General features: G+C 42.2%; 1 protein-coding gene across 1 annotated transcript in view; it reads left to right on the forward strand.

The window, feature by feature from the left end:
- The window catches only part of copg2 (COPI coat complex subunit gamma 2), a 23415-nt gene continuing 2413 nt past the window's right edge, over window positions 1–21002 (forward strand). The window contains exons 1-21 of the mRNA XM_072453294.1: window positions 1–166; window positions 550–602; window positions 2900–2980; window positions 3064–3135; window positions 3208–3287; window positions 4421–4496; window positions 4780–4872; window positions 4941–5027; window positions 5191–5348; window positions 7818–7951; window positions 8024–8091; window positions 9101–9289; window positions 9811–9906; window positions 10250–10493; window positions 10861–10936; window positions 14439–14542; window positions 17468–17593; window positions 18119–18187; window positions 18760–18941; window positions 19706–19835; window positions 19898–19995. Of these exons, the coding sequence (XP_072309395.1) occupies window positions 130–166; window positions 550–602; window positions 2900–2980; window positions 3064–3135; window positions 3208–3287; window positions 4421–4496; window positions 4780–4872; window positions 4941–5027; window positions 5191–5348; window positions 7818–7951; window positions 8024–8091; window positions 9101–9289; window positions 9811–9906; window positions 10250–10493; window positions 10861–10936; window positions 14439–14542; window positions 17468–17593; window positions 18119–18187; window positions 18760–18941; window positions 19706–19835; window positions 19898–19995 (2253 nt within the window). The 5' untranslated portion in view covers window positions 1–129. The remainder of the gene's footprint in view (window positions 167–549; window positions 603–2899; window positions 2981–3063; window positions 3136–3207; window positions 3288–4420; window positions 4497–4779; window positions 4873–4940; window positions 5028–5190; window positions 5349–7817; window positions 7952–8023; window positions 8092–9100; window positions 9290–9810; window positions 9907–10249; window positions 10494–10860; window positions 10937–14438; window positions 14543–17467; window positions 17594–18118; window positions 18188–18759; window positions 18942–19705; window positions 19836–19897; window positions 19996–21002) is intronic.

The raw sequence follows: 21002 nt of genomic DNA on the forward strand, positions 1-21002 counted from the left end.
CGCTACTTCCGTCTACGTGGACCTCGGAGGCGGAAGTGTATTTTCCTTTTGGATACGTGGAAGTAGCTTTTCATTTAAGGCAGTAGAGAGCATCTTTTTGCCCTCACCCGGCACATTCATTCCTATAAAATGATTAAAAAGTTTGACAAGAAGGATGAAGAGTCCGGTGAGTTTATTGTTATGACTTACAAACGCTTGAATGTTTAATAAAATTACAGCAGAATGTGGGTAAGCTGCAGGTGCTAACGCAGTTCGGTCTGTCTAGCTTCGGTCCATAGATCAACGGTTTTTTTTTAAATTGCTTGCTGTCAACGTTGTATTATGTTTATGATATTATGTCTGTTTATGTACTTCAAGTAATGGTATCAAGATTATGTATAATTGCAGTGATTCTTTCTCTGTTCTTGTTTGTCTGCGATGCTAACCTTTGCAAAGCTATCTACAGCCTTGCATACCGTAGTTCTAAAGTCCTGGTGAAATTGCACGTTTATACTATAAATGACCATAAAAGCTATTTCTTGTGAAATATTTTTTTTCAACAATTTGTAGGAAGTGGCTCCAACCCTTTCCAGCATCTGGAGAAAAGCGCAGTGTTACAAGAGGTAGGAACGGTCAATATAATTCAGCTGTATATACGATTTTGACTTAAAAGTGCATATGACACATCCTCATGTTTTTTGTATTCATGACTTCGTTTGTTTGGGTTGGTACTTGTGGTCAGTGTTGGGTAGTGTTGCTTTTAAAAGTAACCTCGTTACTGCCCTGGAAACTATTGCATTACGTTACTGCGCTGCTGTGTTACAAAAGTAAAACGTTAAAGTAATCTTGCGTTACCAATAATCAACATGATTGTATAACCTTTCTAGATCCCTTTGCATTGTTGAACACTGTAACATGATCATTAAAATATAAATTGAAGAGTAAGAGCTTTATTTACCAGTATATTTTATATTAGCAGATTACCACAGTACAATGCCATACAATATGCACGTGTAGGCCTGTCCGCAAGCAATGAAAAACATAGCTGGAACATGATTGGATTAGTAAGAGCACTGACGCACAACAGAACACGCTTGTTTTAGGCCTGTAGTTTATTTAAATCAAACTTGCCGCATTACTGTTACCTCACATTTACACCTCATCTACAAAATAGTGGTTATAACGAAGGAGAAGGACTTTTTCAAAATGTGCTTCTGAAAGTTTATTTCTCTTTGGACTAGATTACATGGATGCACAAAACTAACATGTTGTGTACCTCTGCTTGTGGTAAATATCCATCATAGTTTTAAATCAGTCAAGTTGCAGTTTGTGAAGAAAAAAATAATGATGTCACCAATAAGGGACATTTCGTTGATCATTGGTAAACAAATTCAAATTATATATTGCTTTTACTGATAACAATTGTAATGCTGATTTATTATTATTTGTAAAAACATTGAACATGATAGACAATTTGTTTATGCTATAATTTGGTGTTTTAGTTTTTTTAGACAATTCTCCAATGAAAAAGCAGAACAAGTCTCACATGAGACTCTTGTTTGTGTTGTCAATTTCAAAGCTGAAGTCCAGTGTTTTAAAACCTGTGTCCTCTCTCTGATCTGAATGGTCACTACCTGAAGCCCTGCTACATCAACAGATGGCATATTTACATTTGTATCATATTTGCATTAATATGCAGTGTCACTTTTATTTTTAAATAAATTAGTGTTTCATTTTACTTTGTATTTGTTGCAGAACATTTTATTGTCTTTACATTTAGAAAAGGGCTACGCTAACTAGGGATGTCCCGTTTTTTTGGCCCCAATCCGATTCATCTAATTTCGAGTATCTGCCTATACCGAGTCCCGATCCGACACTTTCATAACACATTTTAAAAAATGCACGAATGCAACATAAACAGGTTGTCCCCAGTTTTGATTTTATTTCTTTACTTTCTTTTGAGGTAGCTTGAATAAGAAATAATAGTGCAAAATTAAATAAAGATTGCAGCTCAACTTAAGATACCCAACAGGCATGTAAACAAATAAGCAAAGTGCGTATTAAATGAAAGTGCAACAGTGTCATAAAGTAAGGCCAGTAATGTGCTTTTCAGAACTGCACTCTTTAATTCTCTTCTGGCTTGAATAATAAAATGTATGTTTTTCTTGATGAAATCCGCCTGAATGTCGAGTCGAGAGTAAGCCAGGGGCAAGTGTTCTGATCCTCGCGGTAGCCACGCCGCCCGCACTCCGCCCCCCGGTGTCTGTGCTCCGGAATGGCGATGACGCCCTCGCCCAAACTGCACGTCGTCTCACCCATGGCTTTCTTCATATTAGCTGCGTTGTCGCGCAAAATTACATCAACCCATTGCTTGTCGATACCACAGTTATTGAGCATTTTCTCTCCTTAATCTGTTTGATGCGCTCTGCTGTGGCATGCAGGATCGCACAGCGCAGAACAAAACTAAAGTTTAGTACACTTTACGGCAGTAAAATGTTGCGATCCATTAATGCGTTATACGGACACAAGACTAATAATAAGATTGAAATGTATAGTGCTGATCAAACTAATAAGAGTAAAATTTATATCCGATCAGTGATCGGGAGGTGACGTCTGATTTCGATCGAGTCTGAAACCATGTGATCGGATTGGGACATCCTAACGCTAACTGGATTATCCTGGCATAAAGTGGTTTCAACATGCGTTATTGTGATATCTTGTAGTAGTGATTTATCATTGTTCAAAATGTTTTCTCGTGATGGGGGTGTCCATATACTGGGTAAGGGTTAGGAGGAAAGTTGTATTTGTCTATGCAGGTTAAAGCACTGGCAACACAAATTCAGTTGTGATTGCAGTGCCTCTCTAAATATGGTTCTTTTTAGTGTAAATCATAATTTTTACACATATTTGTTGCTTTTAGGCTCGTATTTTTAACGAGACTCCCATCAACCCTAGAAGATGTCTGCATATTCTGACCAAGATTATTTACCTCCTCAACCAGGTCAACATTAATACTAGTACAAATACTTTTTATTCTGCCACCTGAAATCCTTTAATCTGACTATTTTGTGGTCTCTAATCCAGGGTGAACACTTCGGCACCACTGAGGCCACAGAGGCTTTCTTTGCGATGACCAGGCTGTTTCAGTCCAACGATGTAAATTTTTAGTTCATCTTCATTTAATCTTAGATTAAAATGTCTCGTAATCTGAGAATATTACTTTCTCAGCAAACCCTGAGGAGGATGTGCTACCTGACCATCAAAGAAATGGCCAATATCTCTGAAGACGTCATCATCGTCACCAGCAGGTTTGTCACACCATTTTTAATTGCAAAAGTTATGTAAATACTTGTGATGGGTGGATGGGTAGTCTAGGTGTGTGTTACACATTCCCGATACTGTGTTGACACAGTACCGACACTGTGTTGGTGCCCTCTATTGCACCATCTGGTGGTCTAAAAAAGATAGGCCTACTGCTTCTTAAGCAGACGTGTTAACACAACACTGCGTTTGTTTATTAAAAAATGTTTATTGAAAAACACTGAACCAAAATGTGTTGAGGAGCAACAAATATGAGATACTTTAGATAAGGTCACTCAATCTTAGTCATTAAAACAAATAACAGCCTATTGTACAAATAAAGTAGGCTGTAATCTACAAAGTGACTCAAAATTAATATAGAAATTATATGTCTTGAAGAGGTTATTCTTGTGAATGATCAAAATTACCTCTCAAAGAGGAACCGGCAAAAATTCATCACCAGTGAACCAAAAAACAAGCAGACAAAGCGACAGACTTTTGTGACACGAGCGACACCAACTGACACAGTACATTTGATGGTCAGGTGACTTTTCAAGTGACACAGCTCGACACAGCGTCACTTTCAGAGCTCGACATGTGTCGGTGCCTCGACTCATTTGGCCCATCACTAGTTAATGCATGAAATTCTGAGCTTTTATTCATGTTGGGATTATGAAGAGTTTAGATTGGGTTGCAATTAAATATTAAAGGCGCAATGGACGATTTTTCGGCGATTTGAGAACTCAGGCAGAAGTTCGCATGCGCACACCCCCGTGCGGACTGATACAACACAAACGTGCGTTTGTTTATTAGCGCGACGGATCACATCGCATCTCGTCTCCTGTAGATTTCAGTCTTCTTCTGAGTCAGCTCGAACAGTCTTTCTCCGTCTTCATTTTGTCCCGTACACTGGGGGAACTATATTAGGATGGATCAATGCGCTTAGACATGCGGAAACGTGGGGACGAGCCACATGCGGCTGCAGGTGAGCGGTAGGTGCGTTCTATGATTGATACGTGGCAGGACTAATCGGCAGTCCACGCCACGAGGAAATAAGACTCAGATTTGGGCCAAAGAAATCATCCATTCAACCCTTAAGAAGAGGTAAACGTGTTAAGATGTTGTGTGTTTTGTTCTACAGTTTGACCAAAGACATGACTGGAAAAGAAGACGTGTACCGTGGACCTGCCATCAGAGCCTTATGCAGGATTACTGATGTGAGTTTAACAACAATGTATTTGTCCTTACCAATGTAAGAATTCATCATTCATTCATTAGTTTTCATCAAAGAGACTTTCTTCTTAAAGCATTCTAGAATACATACATTATGTGTGTGTGTCTCCCCTTTGTAATTGTGTTTTTTGTAGACCAATGTTTTCTAAGTTCTAACCCGCCGAAGCGGAGTATGTTTTAAAGGCCAATAACAATACATACACTGCATAATCTGTGTCCTGTAAGTAAATGTGTATATGTAAAATTGGTCTCCTGATGTCACCCCAGACCACCATGCTACAGGCTATTGAGAGATACATGAAACAGGCCATCGTGGACAAGGTGCCCTCTGTGTCCAGCTCTGCCCTGGTCTCATCTCTGGTAAGACCTGCTCAAGGTCACACCTCATTTTCACCCGAGCGTGTTGACATTGTACTTGTGTTTTTCAGCACATGGTGAAAGGAAGCTATGACGTGGTGAAACGCTGGGTCAATGAAGCTCAGGAGGCGGCCTCAAGTGACAACATCATGGTTCAAGTGTGTACATTTACGGCTCAGCATCGTACTCATTTTGAATGGCATTAAATTTCACTTAAACTAACCTGGATCTCCCCTGTGACTTGTTAAGTATTTTGAGTTACATCAAATCATTGATGTTTTAATAACTTACTTGCATACTATCTTTTGTTTGTTTTTCCAGTACCACGCCCTGGGGCTGCTGTACCACCTGAGGAAGAACGATCGTCTGGCTGTGACTAAGATGTTGAACAAGTTCACAAAGTCCGGCCTGAAGTCCCCGTTTGCCTACTGCATGTTGATCCGCATTGCTAGCAAACTGTTGGATGAGACTGAGGGAGGGTGAGTAGAAGAGCTGTAACGTTCATGTATTCACAGTCACAGCACACCTGCTCACATAAACGTTTAGTTTCTCAGCTCCAGGACAAAGTTAAAATGTAACTATGGTATGTTAAAGCACTGCTGCGTATGTCGATATTTACCATACTTTCGTCACTATAAGGCGACTTTAAAGCCTTTAATTTCCTCAAAAAACGTTGCGCTTTATAATCCGATGCGCTTAATATATGGATTATTTCTGGTTGTGCTTTCTGACCTCGAAACAATTTTGTGTGGTACACGTTTACATATTTTTTTTCGTCTCTCTCTGGACCCCCTCCCCCCCTCAAAAGACAAAAAAAAATGTCTGGCTTCACATACATTTTTACGCGTTGATAAAACGATAGTAGCTTGATAGACTCTGCTCACCTCTAGTGAACATCCCTGAACATCCTTTGGTATGTTTATCAGTAGACGTTATGACCTCTCCAAATAATGTCACCTGTTGCGCATGTTTGTTTACTCAATCCACATTTTCCACGGGCCCTACGACACATCCCATTCAACCCAAATTGTGAGATGACCACATTGCGATAGTCTCAAGAGGATGAGAGTGTCAGAATGACAGAAGCAGTACACGTGCTTTTGTCTCAGTGAGAATCTCACGTCTTCTGTGATTGGCCGAAACCTCATGCAGGGTTTGTGTTGGTCCATCTTCCGGGCAGTGCGTAGCCACGTTACTAAAGCCAAATCTCTTGATCATTTGCTGCGCCGCGTCTTGCCGCAAAAAAGCTTTTCCAACCCCGCCGTGATGCCCCGCACGGGCGCGCCGTGATCCCCGCACGGGCCACGGGGCGCCGCGCTCCCCCGCATGGGCCACGCGCCCGCCCCCGCCGCCGCCGCCTACTGTTGGCCTAATGCTCGTTGCTGAGAGAGATTTTTTAGCATTTCAAAACAATTACTGCCACAATGATGTATTGAAGCGTCAAAACAACAAAAAGACGAAATGTCTTTTCAGCTTCAACCCATTTTGAGATGATCCCTTAATGCGCTTTATAATCCGGTGCGCCTTTTTGTGCGGAAAATACGGTATCCAGATTTTAATACTTTCTGACTCAATCAGTTCAGGGATATTTAAACAAATATGGTCATGCCTTAATCTAGTCTCAATATCAAAAATTGTGCAACTCTTCTGCTGAAGTCGACTAAAGACATGCCCTGTGAATTCATCTGTCAACTAAAAGGGTGCAAAATCTCTCAATTTAATTAGGATCTTGTGCAAAAACGGCCATGTTCACAGGGAAAAACTGCCTCTGAAGTGAAAAGGCCGTTTTGGACTGGCCAGTCACTTCTAAAACTCACTCCAGGCATACTCTTTTCTGCTGTGTTCCATGTCAATCTTTATAATTATATTTTTTTTTTATAATTAATCGACTAATAAAAACATTTGGTTGACCAAGATGGTGTTTTAACCTTGTTTGTGTGGACCTGGTATTGTGTGGAGGATTTGTTGTTAAGGCGCTAGAGTTGTCACGATGATACAATTTCAAATTCTATTTCAATATCAAATTGGATACCACAATGATAATTAAAAAGGTAAACGTTTTAGAATATTGACTGACATTTTCTGCCCTAAATATACTAGTTTCTTTATTAAAGGTCCCATATCATGCAAAAATCGACTTTTCAGAGCTTTTAACCTTCTTATAGTGCTATTGGTGCCTCATATATGTGCCCAACGTGTTTTTTTGATTGATTCCTGCTCTTTAGCCAAAGAAAAGTCTCTCCTTTTCCTTGGATGTGCAGACGGACGGGGCCTACTCAAAGGATGCGTCATCCTTGTGGAGTGTCGCGGCACACTTCCCTGTTTCAGCCCATCCTCCAGGAAGCACTCTGTACCTGTAAAATGCACCCCTGGACCTCTGTTTACATTCCCACCGTCTCCACACAGAGACTACGTCACGGGGTGGGCGGGTAACACGTGCTCTCGCTGAGACTACGTCACGGGGTGGGCTGGGAATGCGTGCTCTCGCTGAGACTACGTCACAGGGTGGGCGGTGAACGCGTGCTCTCGCTGAGACTACGTCACAGGGTGGGCGGTGAACGATTATGTTATGGGTGTTGCACAACACTTATGATCAAATATACCCTTAGGGTAGACTACGAAACGAGGAAAATAGCATGATAGGGGATCTTTAAACATTGTGGTCTTGTGACATTGTTCTGAAAGCGCAAGATCCATTTTAAAACTGTTAAAAGAATCACATTAGCAAATCAATATTTTACCTTTTTTGAAGTGTCTTAGTATCTGATTTCGAATACTTTGACAAACTAAAACTTGATCCTAGAAACTGTACAGTACATGCACTTCTACTCGTCCGCATCTAATCATCACACAATTGGCCCTTAGACTCATCACAACTTCTTACATTATAATAACAGCCGCTGAAATGCTAATAGTACATGGTTAAGTGTGTTTTATTGTGTCATTAGCCACGACAGCCCATTGTTTGACTTCATCGAGAGCTGCCTGAGGAACAAGAATGAGATGGTGGTATACGAAGCTGCCTCGGCCATCGTCCACATGCCCAAATGCACAGCCCGAGAACTGGCCCCTGCAGTCTCTGGTCAGTGACTCGACTTCTATGCCATCACATAAAGGCGCAAACTGTTTAAAATGTCCCATTGTTTTTCTTTAGTTCTGCAACTCTTCTGCAGTTCTCCCAAAGCAGCCTTAAGATATGCTGCCGTCAGAACTCTCAATAAGGTACCGTTGTTTAGTTTTATTTTAACTATACAATTGTTGTCTAATTTGTGTTCAATGAGCATTAAATAAACCAAAATTATGAACTTAAATTACACATGAATTGGCTTTTAACCATGCTCTAACATTTTTCCCTGATCTAAAAAACATACCTTGAGTTGTATTTAGCTTCATTCATGCTTCTGTTCAGTAAGTCCTCTGTGTCTGAGCCTCAGATAACACTTTTTTTTAACTAGGATGTCAAATATCAAGTTCTTGTTTTATTGTGAGGGAAAACATCACTATTTTTTTCCTTCTAATTATTCATGACTACTGTGACCAAACAGTTAATTATTTTTATTTTATTTCATCCCTGTTGACATCCCTCTAACATGTTACATTTCTCAAGTTTGTGACCGGCTTTAAGGAAATGAACTTTATGATAAACAAAATAAAGTTAAATATGACAAAAACAGCCAGATATAAAAGGTTATTTACATTTAGGTCTAGTTTTTGGATTGAGATTGAACTCAAAAATATAGATTGAACTAAAAATGTTGTATTATTTTTTAGGATTATATTGTGACCTAACCTAATTAATAATCAATCTAATTGATCTAAAATATTCTAGATGTCTCTAAATGATCTCGTGACCAGATCTTTTATTTAAACTCTGCAGCCAGTAAAACAAATCTTGACGAGGGTAATTATTATATATAAAGTTATAAATCTTGAGATGCCCAACAGAGGTACAAGAGCATGTTTACAATACAAATAATGCATAATGTGTCCTTTTTGAATATATCTGTTTTATACGAATGTTTTGTTACTGCAAGTTTTAAGCAAAACGTTTAATTCAATATTTTAAATTGTATTATTTATTATTCCAAAGACATAAACACACAATTGCAAAGGTGTAGGCTGAACATTAATTGATTGTGGTAGTTTACTAAAACACAAACCCTAACCCGATGCAACTATCCACACACTTGAGTTTTTAAAAGACAAAACTTTGCTGCGTGTCGTCCTGCAGGTGGCGATGAAGCACCCGTCGGCAGTGACCGCCTGTAACCTGGACCTGGAGAACCTGATCACAGACTCAAACCGCAGCATCGCCACCTTGGCCATCACCACTCTGCTGAAGACCGGCAGTGAGAGCAGCGTAGACCGCCTCATGAAGCAGATCTCCTCCTTTGTGTCCGAGATCTCAGACGAGTTCAAGGCCAGTGCACTCTTTACTCTCAAACACATTATTCATTTTTCAGTAGTTTTTGGGTGCAGGTTTACAATGACAAAATTTCTCACTTTCTGAAGTCCTGGTTTAGGCCTCATTTAGACCTGGAGTAGTCCTGTTGCAGACCTGGTTTAGGCCTCATTTAGACCTGGAGTAGTCCTGTTGCAGACCTGGTTGCGAGTTTATGTTTCACTTTTCATGCCTGACAGCTAGGGGGCACTACTTTTGTTATGTGGGTATGGATTTGGTTACTTTGGGCAAAAAGACCTGGAGTAGTACTGTTGCCAACCTGTTTTAAATCTCTCTGAAACCCATGGACAATTTTCTAAAATCAATCCTTTATTATCTTTATCATTATCAGTATTGTTAAGGATTTCATTGTGAGGTAAGACCAGTCAAGTCTATTTCTAGCACTTGTTTCAGTTCAATTAGGATTTTTGTGGGTGTCCTGTTTGTAAATGTTTCCGCTGTGACCCTGACCTCGTCTCTCCTGTGTTCTCTGTATGTAGGTGGTGGTGGTGCAGGCCATCAGCGCCCTGTGCCAGAAATACCCCCGAAAACACAGCGTCATGATGAACTTCCTCTCTAACATGCTCCGGGACGATGTGAGTGGGCCACATTCAAACATATTTGTTTTAGGAAAGGAAAGCGAGGAGACCGTCAGAAATCAGAAATGGTTTATTCACTTTGACTTTTAAACACTAAAAAAATTATATATAACAAACACAGCTGCATTATTGAACTAAAATGTCAAAGAATACACTTACTCATAATTAATATTCCCTATATATTTAAAACCAAAGGAAATAATTGTTTCACTATGAGACGACTAAAATAATTGTTAGCTAATTTTTGTTGGAATTCAAAGTTTCTCCCTGCTTTAGCCAGTGTAGCATTTCATTGGTCCTCATTATCATTTATATAATTAATAGTACGTGTCTGTTTCAGGGAGGTTTTGAGTACAAGCGTGCCATCGTAGACTGCATCATCAGCATCATCGAGGAGAACCCTGAGAGCAAAGAGACGGGCCTGGCTCATCTGTGCGAGTTCATTGAGGACTGCGAACACACCGTTCTGGCCACCAAAATCCTGCACCTGCTGGGCAAAGAAGGTCCACGCACGCCCCAGCCCTCCAAGTACATCCGCTTCATTTTCAACCGCGTCGTGCTGGAGAGCGAGGCGGTGCGCGCAGGTGAGGGCCATGCTTCGAAGCTGCACTCTGTCACACAAAAACATAAAACTGCAGTACAAGCCGCCGTGATTTTAATCGCTCTTTTTCTTCTGTTTCGGTAAAAGTTTGAACTGACTTTAAAGCGCCCTTTGGTGATTATTTAACAGAACATGGCCTTGATTCATAAGATCTATAAGGTATTTTTGAGCAATTAAAACACTCTTGAATAATTAAATGCAAGATGGATATATTCCGGGCAAAGCATCTCCATGGAGACGAGCGTGTGACGACCACTGTTTCTTTTGGGGGGGTTCACTAGTTATGGGGCAGATTCATCAGTTTCTGTTAAACCCGTCTAACACAATTTGTTAATGTGTTTCTTTTCTAGCTGCTGTCAGCGCTCTGGCTAAATTTGGGGCACAGAATGACGATCTGCTCCCAAGTGTCCTGGTTCTGATGCAAAGGTACTATCACTTTTGTTGAGTTACATTCCAACATTTGAAACAAAAGGGTCTTTTTTTTTGCATTCACTGTTCTATAAGTTTATTTCATACTTACTATTTTCATCAATATATGTCTCTCTATCCCTCTATCCATCCATCGATCTATCGATCTGTCTGTCTGTATAGAAATCTATACCTCTGGCTGTCTGTCTAGATATCTATATATCTGTCTGGCTGTATAGAGTTCATTCACGTGACGTCACATGACCAGGCTTGTTTCGCCATAGTGTCCGTCAGCTGATCGTGTTTACCACTACAAGTCAATTCAATACTGCCGTCTGTCTGCTTCAATTTAAAACGAAACACAAAACATCATTAATGATATCGGACGCTTTACTATAATCAAAATGGTGAAGGTATGTGTAGCAGTTGGGTGCATCAACCGGGAAGATAAACGGAGAGATCTGAAGTTCTATCGGATACCGAGAAACCCGGAATGAAGAGCGCGATGGACAGCTGCGATAAAACTGGGAACCAAACGATCACCACAGACTACGTAGTAGTCATTTCATATCTGTTCATTTACTATTTGTAGTTGAATTGAAATTGTCACTCACTCTCACGGCGGAGGGAGCTGACAGCTGTTCAGCCCCGTGCAGGTGCGCAAACCCCGGGCATGCAGACTCGTGGGAGCTCCGGATATATCAAGTCTATCGTGTTCCGCGCACGCTGTAGAATCAGTTTTATTTAGGCTCGTAGACCCTTTGTTCAAAATTCAGACTTGTGAACCATTTATAAATAAGTGCTTTGTGGATAAACATGAAATTTCATACATTCCATACATCCATACATCCAGAGTAAACCCATTATCCATTTGGTACATTTTTAAGACCCTTTTTTCAAAAATGTATCTGGATACGCATCGTAATGAGGGAATTGTATCGGAATATACAAGTATTGGGAAACGTATCGCATCGCGACCCCTGTATCGGGATACGTATCGTATTGTGAGGGTCTTGCAATACCCAGCCCTAGGGCCCTCCATAATTTACGTTTGAGATTTCTTTCCACACTCTATCAGTGCATAGGACAGCAACAAGTGATGGACAATATGGCTACACAGTATGCGATCACGTGGTTTTGTGACGTTGGTGAATGAGCTCTATAGATATCTATATGTTTGTCTGCCTGTCTGTATAGATGTCTGTCTGTATATATAGATATCTATTTGTCTGTCTGTCTGTATAGATAAATATCTCTGTCTGTATAGATATCTACATCTCTCTATTTCTCTGTCTCTGTATATCTATCTATGTTTGGGGGTCACTGCCCCACACGAGTGTCCCCTCCAAAAAGTTTGACTCTAGTCCAAACCACACACTTTAGTGTCAGAGGATGGGCTGTGGCGCCCCCACACTGTAGGTCCAAGTGTCAGACACACAGTCCCGTGCTCTCACAAACTGGGGTCGGTCCGTGAGGTAGTCCAGGATCCACTCTGCCAGGTCATACTCCACACCAGCACTCTCCAGCTTGTCCCTCAGGAGCAGCGGCTGGATGGTGTTGAAGGCGCTGGAAAGATCGAAGAACAGGATCCTCACAGAGCTGCCAGGCTTTTCCAGATGAGAGAGAGAGCGGTGCAGCAGGGAGATGACAGCGTCCTCCACTCCGATGCCAGGCCGGTATGCAAACTGCAGCGGGTCCATGGCTGAGCTCACGGTGGAGCGGAGGTGGTCCAGGACCAGCCGCTCCAGTGTCTTCATCAGGTGGGACGTGAGAGCCACCGGCCTGAAGCTGTTGAGGTCTTTGGCGCGCAGTGTCTTGGGCACAGATACCAGACAGGAGGTCTTCCAGACCTGTGGTACCACCCTCAGCTTCAGGCTCATGTTGAATACATGCTCCATAACTCCACACAGTTCATCTGCGCAGGACTTAAGGAGCCTGGGGCTGATGCCGTCAGGTCCTGCTGCCTTCCTCACTTTAATCCTCTTCAGCTCACTCCTCACTTGTGCTGCTGTGACAGTCAGTGGTTGGCAGGGGGACTGTGTGCTGGGGGGATGGGTGGGGGTGAGTCCAGGTGAAGTGGGGAGCTGATGGTCCGGGGCGGAGAAATGAAGAGGAACGGATGCAGGGCATTGTCCCGCTGTGGAAGAGGGAGCATGCAGCTGTGCAGGGGGAGGGGCGAGTGACCGATCAAATCTCAAGAAGTGAGCATTTAAATCATTCACCCACTGTAGATCCCCCTCTGTCCGGGCAGGGGGGATTTTGAAGCCCGAGATGGTTTTCAGGCTTCTCCACACTCCCTGAATGTTCTTCTGCTGTAGCTGCTCCTCCATCCTCCTCTTGTAGCCAGCCTTAGCCTGCCTGATCTTCCTCCTCAGCTCTTTCTGCACAGTCCTCAGCTCCTCCTTGTTCCCTGACCTGAAGGCTCTCTTCTTCTCCTTCAGCAGAGCCTTCAGTTCACGGTTAATCCATGGCTTGTTTGGAAAACACCGCACCGTCCGGGAGGGAACAATGTTCTCAAAACAGAAGTTGATGTAGTCCATGATGCACTCTGTGATGGTGTTGATGTCCTCCCCATGGCCGTAAAGCTCAGTCCAGACAGTGGTGCTGAAGCAGTCCCTCAGAGCTTCTTCGCTCTCAGCAGACCACATCCTCACCATACGGGACACCACAGGCTGCCTGCGCACGATGGGTTCATACACAGGCCTCAGATGTACAAGGTTGTGGTCCGAGCTGCCCAGGGGAGGGAGGGGGGAAGAAGAATAAGCCTCTTTGGTGTTGGCAAAAAAACAAGTCCAATGTTCTATTGTTTCTGGTGGGGCAGGTAACATACTGGGTGTATGTTGGTAGAACAGAAGAGGGAGAAGCGTGGTTAAAGTCACCAGAGATGAGGAAGAGAGCCTGTGGGTGCTGTGTTTGCAGCGTACAAGTGCAGGAGAGCAATGCTTCACAAGCATCTTCAGCATTGGCAGACGGGGCCACATAGACTGCGATCAAAATCGCATGTGAGAACTCCCAGGGCAGATAATATGGCCTCATGCCAATAGCCAGTAGTTCAATATCCTTGTTACATAGCTGCTCCTTCACTGTGCAGTGTTCGGATTTGCACCAGCTCGTGTTCACACACACAGCCAGACCTCCATCTCTTTTCTTCCCGCATTCTCTCGTTCTGTCCGCCCGCAGCAGATGAAAATTGTCCAAACCTACAATAGAGTCTGGCATTTCTGCTGTTAACCAGGTCTCTGTGAAAATCAAGACGCTGCTGTCCCTATCAATCCTCTGGGACCGCATGAGGCTCGCTATTGCCGTCATTTTATTTTGAAGGGACCTCACGTTACCCATGACTACGGCGGGAACCGGTTTTCTATTTCCTCCTCTCTTCTCTCGGAGTTTACGTCCAGCCCTTCTGCTTCTTTGCGTTTTCCTTAGGATGTCCGCCGGGATAACGTGACGATCTCCGGGTAAGACGACGGTATAACGTCGACCTCAGTACAGTGTGTAAAGTGTGTGTTGTGCGTTTTAGGTGCATGATGGACAGTGACGACGAGGTGCGAGACAGAGCCACATTTTACATGAACGTACTGCAGCAGAAGCAGAAGGCTCTCAATGCTGCATACATCTTCAACGGTAACAATACGCACTTTTATACACTTTTACACCTGAGGTGAGTGTGTGCACTTTAGTGGCACAAACGGTTACATATATAGTTATGTTTGTATAGTTTTGTTAAATGAATACATTTAAAAGTAAAAAATACATTCAAATATAAGTTCTTGATGAGAACACTAGAAACCATAAAATGGTTATTGATGTAAACTATTCTGGATAATAACTGACATTTTATTAGTGGAAATTGGGGATTGACATTTTCTAAACGCATGACCAGATAAAAGTGAAAATACACTGACAGAAGGATGCTAGAGATAATATTTACACATATAAGAGCCATTTAGATGTATTATTAGTATTAGTATTAGTAATAATAGTGATAGCGATAGTAAGATAAGATATTCCTTTATTGTCCCACATGGGGAAATTTCATTGATGCAACGCAGGTAGATACAGAGGTAGATACAGAAGAAAAGAACAGACCACCTATAGGAAGTTTGAAAAACACCCCCAGTAGAAAATCTCTTATAAACAAAAACTCCCATAGACAAAACCCAACAAGGGATGGAGGGGAAAAAATAATAAAGATAACAATAAATAAATAAATACATAAATACCATTGCATGTGATCACGACAGTAATTGCATATGAATATGTTTCACGACGGCACATGGATTGCAGATGACTTTCACAGTAATTGCACATGAATCACGACATAAATTGCACATATGACGGAATTGCACATGGTTAGGTCAGTATTGCGAGTGTTCAGGACTAACAGTGTTTGTTATAAAGTCTGACAGCAGCAGGAAGGAAAGACCTGCGAAACCTTTCCTTCACATAGCGAGGGTGGATGAGTCTCTCACTGAAGCTGCTCTACAGAGCGAACAGAGTGTCCTGCAGGGGGTGGCACTCATGGTCCAGCATAGATGTGAATCTAGCCAGGACCCTTCTGTCCCCCTCCTGCTGCACCGAGTCCAGAGCACAGCCCAGGACGGAGCTGGACTTCTTGATGACTTTGTCCAGCTTCTTCCTCTCCCTCTCTGTGATGCTGCTGCTCCAGCAGGCCACACCGTACTGGAGGGCTGATGCCACCACAGAGTCGTAGAAGGTCTTCAGGAGTGGCCCTGTCACTCCAAAAGACCTGAGTCTCCTCAGGAGGTAGAGCCGACTCTGGCTCTTCCTGTACAGTGCGTCTGTGTTATGAGTCCAGTCCAGTTTGTGGTTCAGATGAACACCCAGGTACTTGTATGAGTCCACTCTCTCAATGTCCTGTCCCTGGATGTTCACTGGTGAGGGGCCAGTGGGGTGACGTCTGCGGAAATCCACCACCATCTCCTTGGTCTTCCCCGCGTTGATGAGGAGGTGGTTCCGCTGACACCAGTCCACAAAGTCCTGCGCCAGTCCTCTGTACTCCGCATCATCGTTGTCCGTGATGAGTCCGACGATGGCAGAGTCATCAGAGAACTTCTGCAGGACACAGCTGTCCGTGTCATGTCTGAAGTCTGCAGTGTAGAGGGTGAAGAGAAAGGGCGCGAGGACAGTGCCCTGGGGCGCCCCCACACTGCAGGTCTGAGTGTCAGACACAGTCCCGGGCTCTCACAAACTGGGGTCGGTCCGTGAGGTAGTCCAGGATCCACTCTGCTAGTAGTAATAGTAATAGTAGTAATAATAATTATAATAAAAGCCGCGCTCTCGCCACCAGCGCGACCGCCTTCCCGCCCATCCATGCTTTTTGCGGCATACCAAACGACGCTCAGTAATTCACAGTTGATGATTGCGTAGTTTGCTATTCATATAGTTGTTTGTCTTGACAAATTGTAAGATTGTCCTGAACCTGAGCAGGGAGAAAGGGAAAGAGAGCCTCGGTGACCCGGCTGCACCCCCTCCTCCCTGTACCTCCGTCACCTAGCAACAGAGACACTAATGCTAATTAATAATAATTTTAGGAAAATTGAGCCTTTTTTGAGGGCGTGTTACACGAAGATTTTAAGAAATATCAACTTTTTTGTCTTATGTCTCTAGATGCAAAAAAGTGTTGTTTTGAACTCGATCAGACGAAAAACCTAGGACAAGTATGATTATGAAGAAAAAACAAATAAGTCAAATGTGGTGGCGCCACTTTGATTCAACATGGCTGACTTCCTGTTTATCATACAGCGATGCTGCCAGGTGTGTTTTACTCGTCAAAGGTAGCTCTATCACTGTCCCAAGTCTCATGTGCCTAGGCCAAAGATAAAGAGTTTAATGTTTTTTTCTTTTTTGAACTAGTTGGCACTGTTGCGATGGGCGTTCTCGCAAGCTCCATTTTATTCTAGTTCGGGCCAAGCCGATCGCGTCTATGTCCCCATGTGTGACTTTCAACAATGTTCAGGGGGTCAAAAATGCCCGAGTTGTGGCAGAATGACCATGAAGAATAATAAAAAGAAGACACCAGAAGAACAACAGTCTTGAGCATTCCATGGAATACATTTCATTGATTGCTCGAGCCAATAATAATGATTATTTTAGTCTACTAATGACGACTATCAATTTATTCTTCATCAAATACAAGATGGAACAATATTTATCATGTGAATATTTTTTGTGCAATAGTGGACCAATTCTTGTTTTTGCAGTACATTAATATAGTATTCTATAAAAAAGTTTATGGTCCACTGTTTATCAGTTGCACCATATTTTTCGAACAATATTGTCCATTTAAAAAGGGTTTATTGGGATTATTCTGCTTTTGGGATGTTCCTCATAGTCTAATATCCCCTTTGGATATTTAAAATTAAGATTTATGGGAAATATATAGTCACTGTTTTGTAAAAAAATGTCTTACCGTTTTGAATACATCATTACTTTCAGCCACATCAACTCATTCTCTCATTTGAATAATGTGTCCATGTTAATATCACATAATACTATCTCACTCATCTTCTCCCCTCTGTGTCCCAGGTTTGTCTGTGTCCGTCCCTGGTCTGGAGAAGTCTTTGCATCAGTACACGCTGGATCCTTCGGAGAAACCCTTTGACATGAAGACAGTTCCCTTGGCAACAGCCCCCATCACAGAACAGAAAACAGGTAAAGGGTTGATGAAGTACTCTTTAGGGCAGGGGTGCCCAACATGTCGATTACGATCAACCGGTAGATCCCGCCAAAGCGCACTTTAGAAAAAGCCGAAAGGTGCCGAAGCGCGCGCTGTGTATTGCAGAGGAAGCTCAACCTTCTATCATTTAGCGTAGTTGTAGTCAATATATTTTATTTTCAAAATACTCGGCTGTATTAAATGGTCTAGTTAAACAGCAGATACTCTCTCCTTTTAATATTGCACATTTGTATATGATAAACGATATAAGACTATTAATGAAAACCTACATTATGTTTCTATAGCCTAATTACGGTTAAACAAAAATATAAACCTGTTTAACACGGACAATAAAAATAATACTAAAATATACAATATTTTAAATCTATCTAGGTAGGTCTTCGGGCTTCGTCAAATATAAAAGTAGATTGTGAGTCAAAAATGTGTGGGCACCCCTAGTTTAGGGTTTGATATGATACACTGGGAGTGTTTGTATGAAAGCTTCTGTGCGATTCCTGTAGAAATGGCTCCTGTGGCTTCCAGCAAACTGCCAGAGAAGCTCGCACCATCACGTCAAGACATTTATCAAGGTAAGACTCCTATAGAGGCCTGTGCCAGGGTTTGTCAAACAGATACACTTCAAATAGGAGTCATTTTCTCCATGTTTTTTTGAGAGCCTTTATCACTTTGAGGCACAAGTTGTAACTTTCACAGATGAATCTACATAAGACATATTCAGTCCAGTGAATAATCCAGCGTCTTTGACGCTTTGCACGTGTACATTAAAGTTTTCGCTGCTAAACTCAGTTTGTGTCTCTGAACAAAGAAAAAGCAGTTATGACAACGCTATTCTCTGAGCGGCAGAGGCCTGCAAAGTTAAAAACATTTAGATATGAAACAAGGGCGTTTATGCAGTGTACAGGAGAAGTGACCCGAGTGAAAGACGAAAGCAATTGAACTATATAAGCAAATTAGTTTGCGGCTATTCCATTTTTCAATTTGTTTGTATTTTATTTCATCTTAATAGTTTATTAAACCAATTTACAAGAAGGTAAAATATACTATAACTTGGCCAATACAGGCTTCATTATAGCACACTTATTCAAATGTTCGGTGTTCTGTTTAAAGAGTCAATAATGCGCTTTCTCCTTTTGGTTGACAGAACAACTGGCTGCCATCACAGAGTTCCAGAGTCTTGGTCCTCTGTTCAAGTCTTCAGAGCCGGTGCAGCTCACAGAGGCGGAGACTGAATATGTGGTCCGCTGCATCAAACACACTTTTGCCCGACACATGGTTTTCCAATTCGACTGCACAAACACTCTGAATGACCAGCTACTGCAGAAGGTACGCACACGCTCTCTCCAACAAGCAGTAACATGTATACGTGTCTCAATATGTAACGGCTACTATGACAAAATATTTAGTCTGCTTCCCTTTACATCAGGGTTTTGGTGTGTTTAGGCACAAACTTCATCAAACCACCTGGTGACAATGATGTTTAATATAACTCTTTACATTTTTTATATTTTCTTTCATTTTTGTGACGATCAAATTAGTTTCCCTTTTTTGCATCTTTTTTTTGACAAAACCTGAACAATGGTAACAATCAAAAAGAAGATTACGCACATCAGATGTAACTGTTCACTTTTCAATAATCTCATAACTCCAGAAATCAGTTAATGATCAGATTTCTGGTCTGCATGTGAACACAGTGTTCCTCCTTCAAAATCAGAAAAGCTTTGTCAGTGAACAAAATTCAAACATTGTTTGAAAAGAAAAAAGGCATGACAAATAAGATAATACAAAATAAACCAGATGGATCTTGGACCAGTTTTATGTGCTCAGGTTTTAGAGCCATTTATTTTTTCAAAATATTTTTTGTGTATAAAAATTTAGTCATCCAAAAAACAAGTCATGTACGGTAAATGTTCAAAGTTCTCTCGGTCTAGTCCTAGTCAGCCAAAAGTACATCCGGCTATCGTTGGAGTTTTGAGTCCTAGTTACTTAGTATCAGAGATCAAGCAGGTTGTCAACGTTGAAGGCGGTTTGCATTGAATTGCAATGAATTTAAGCCCTTTTTCCTCTGCGAATCGGTCATGTTTTTGCAGGTGGTGGTACAGATGGAGCCGTCGGAGTCTTATGAGGTCATTCAGTACGTCCCAGCGGCCAGTCTGCCCTACAGCCAGCCGGGCTCCTGCTACACGCTGGTGCAGCTGCCCAACGACGACCCTACCGCTGGTAAGTTCACGTGGTTGTAGTAAAGAAACAAAGACGTGGTGCTGACTTAAACTTCTGTTTAGTTTCTTGCACGTTCAGCTGCACTTTGAAGTATCTGGTGAGAGACTGCGACCCGAACACAGGAGAGCCTGATGACGACGGATATGACGACGAATATGTGGTACGTGTAAACGACTCGACGATGAGCAGTGGTCTCCAAACTTTTTGACTCGAGGGCCACATTGGGTTCTAAAATTTGGCCGAGGGGCCGGACCAGGAAAATATGGTGCGTTTGTGTGAACTAATGCATTACTATAAATTACACGCAAGAGTTGACCTGTAACTTGTAACAAAGCAACAAATGCAAGGCTCAATGTACAAATTGTTTTCCAAATGCATTAAATAATGATTAATTATCTACTGTCTTCTACTGTCCACAAGAGTCTTCTACTGTCCACAAGAGTCTTCTTCAGTGTGTCAAACACTTACACTTCCTGCTTGATTGGCCCCGGTGGCCGTTTGTGGTGAATTTAATTTTCCGCGCGCCATAGATTTTTTTGTGCACGCACTATGTTGCACTATGTGCGAGCAGCGCACTATGTTGCACTATGTGCGAGCAGCGCACTATGTTGCACTATGTGCGAGCAGCGCACTATGTTGCACTATGTGCGAGCAGCGCACTATGTTGCACTATGTGCGAGCAGCGCACTATGTTGCACTATGTGCGAGCAGCGCACTATGTTGCACTATGTGCGAGCAGTGCATGGGGAAATGTGGGCATTACAGGCGAAAGGTAAATGAACGGCCAGCCACAGTATCGTGAGTTTGAATCCCGACTTCGACATTTGCTGCATGTCCTCCTTTCTCTCATATCATTCCCCTTCCTTTCTTTCTCATTCCATCTACTGTCTAATAAAGCCTACGAAAAGGAAAAAAAAAGAAAAAATAAATAAATATTTTTTTATATAACTTGGACAAGCTTGACGGGCCGGATTGAAAGGCCCAGCGGGCCGGATGTGCCCCACGGGCCGTAGTTTGGGGACCACTGACGATGAGGATGAAAAGCAAAAAAAAAACGTCTTTTCTGAATAGTTTTAGAATAACAGAACAAAAGTACTTTATCGTTCAAATGCCAGTCTATTGCCTACAAAAAGCCTTTATTGTCATTCTTGTATTTCCTATTGGGCT

This window comes from Eucyclogobius newberryi, unplaced genomic scaffold, assembly GCF_026437365.1.
Source record: "Eucyclogobius newberryi isolate DKJ021-1_F unplaced genomic scaffold, fEucNew1.0.hap1 SCAF_2, whole genome shotgun sequence".
Classification (NCBI taxonomy): Eukaryota; Metazoa; Chordata; class Actinopteri; order Gobiiformes; family Gobiidae; genus Eucyclogobius; species Eucyclogobius newberryi.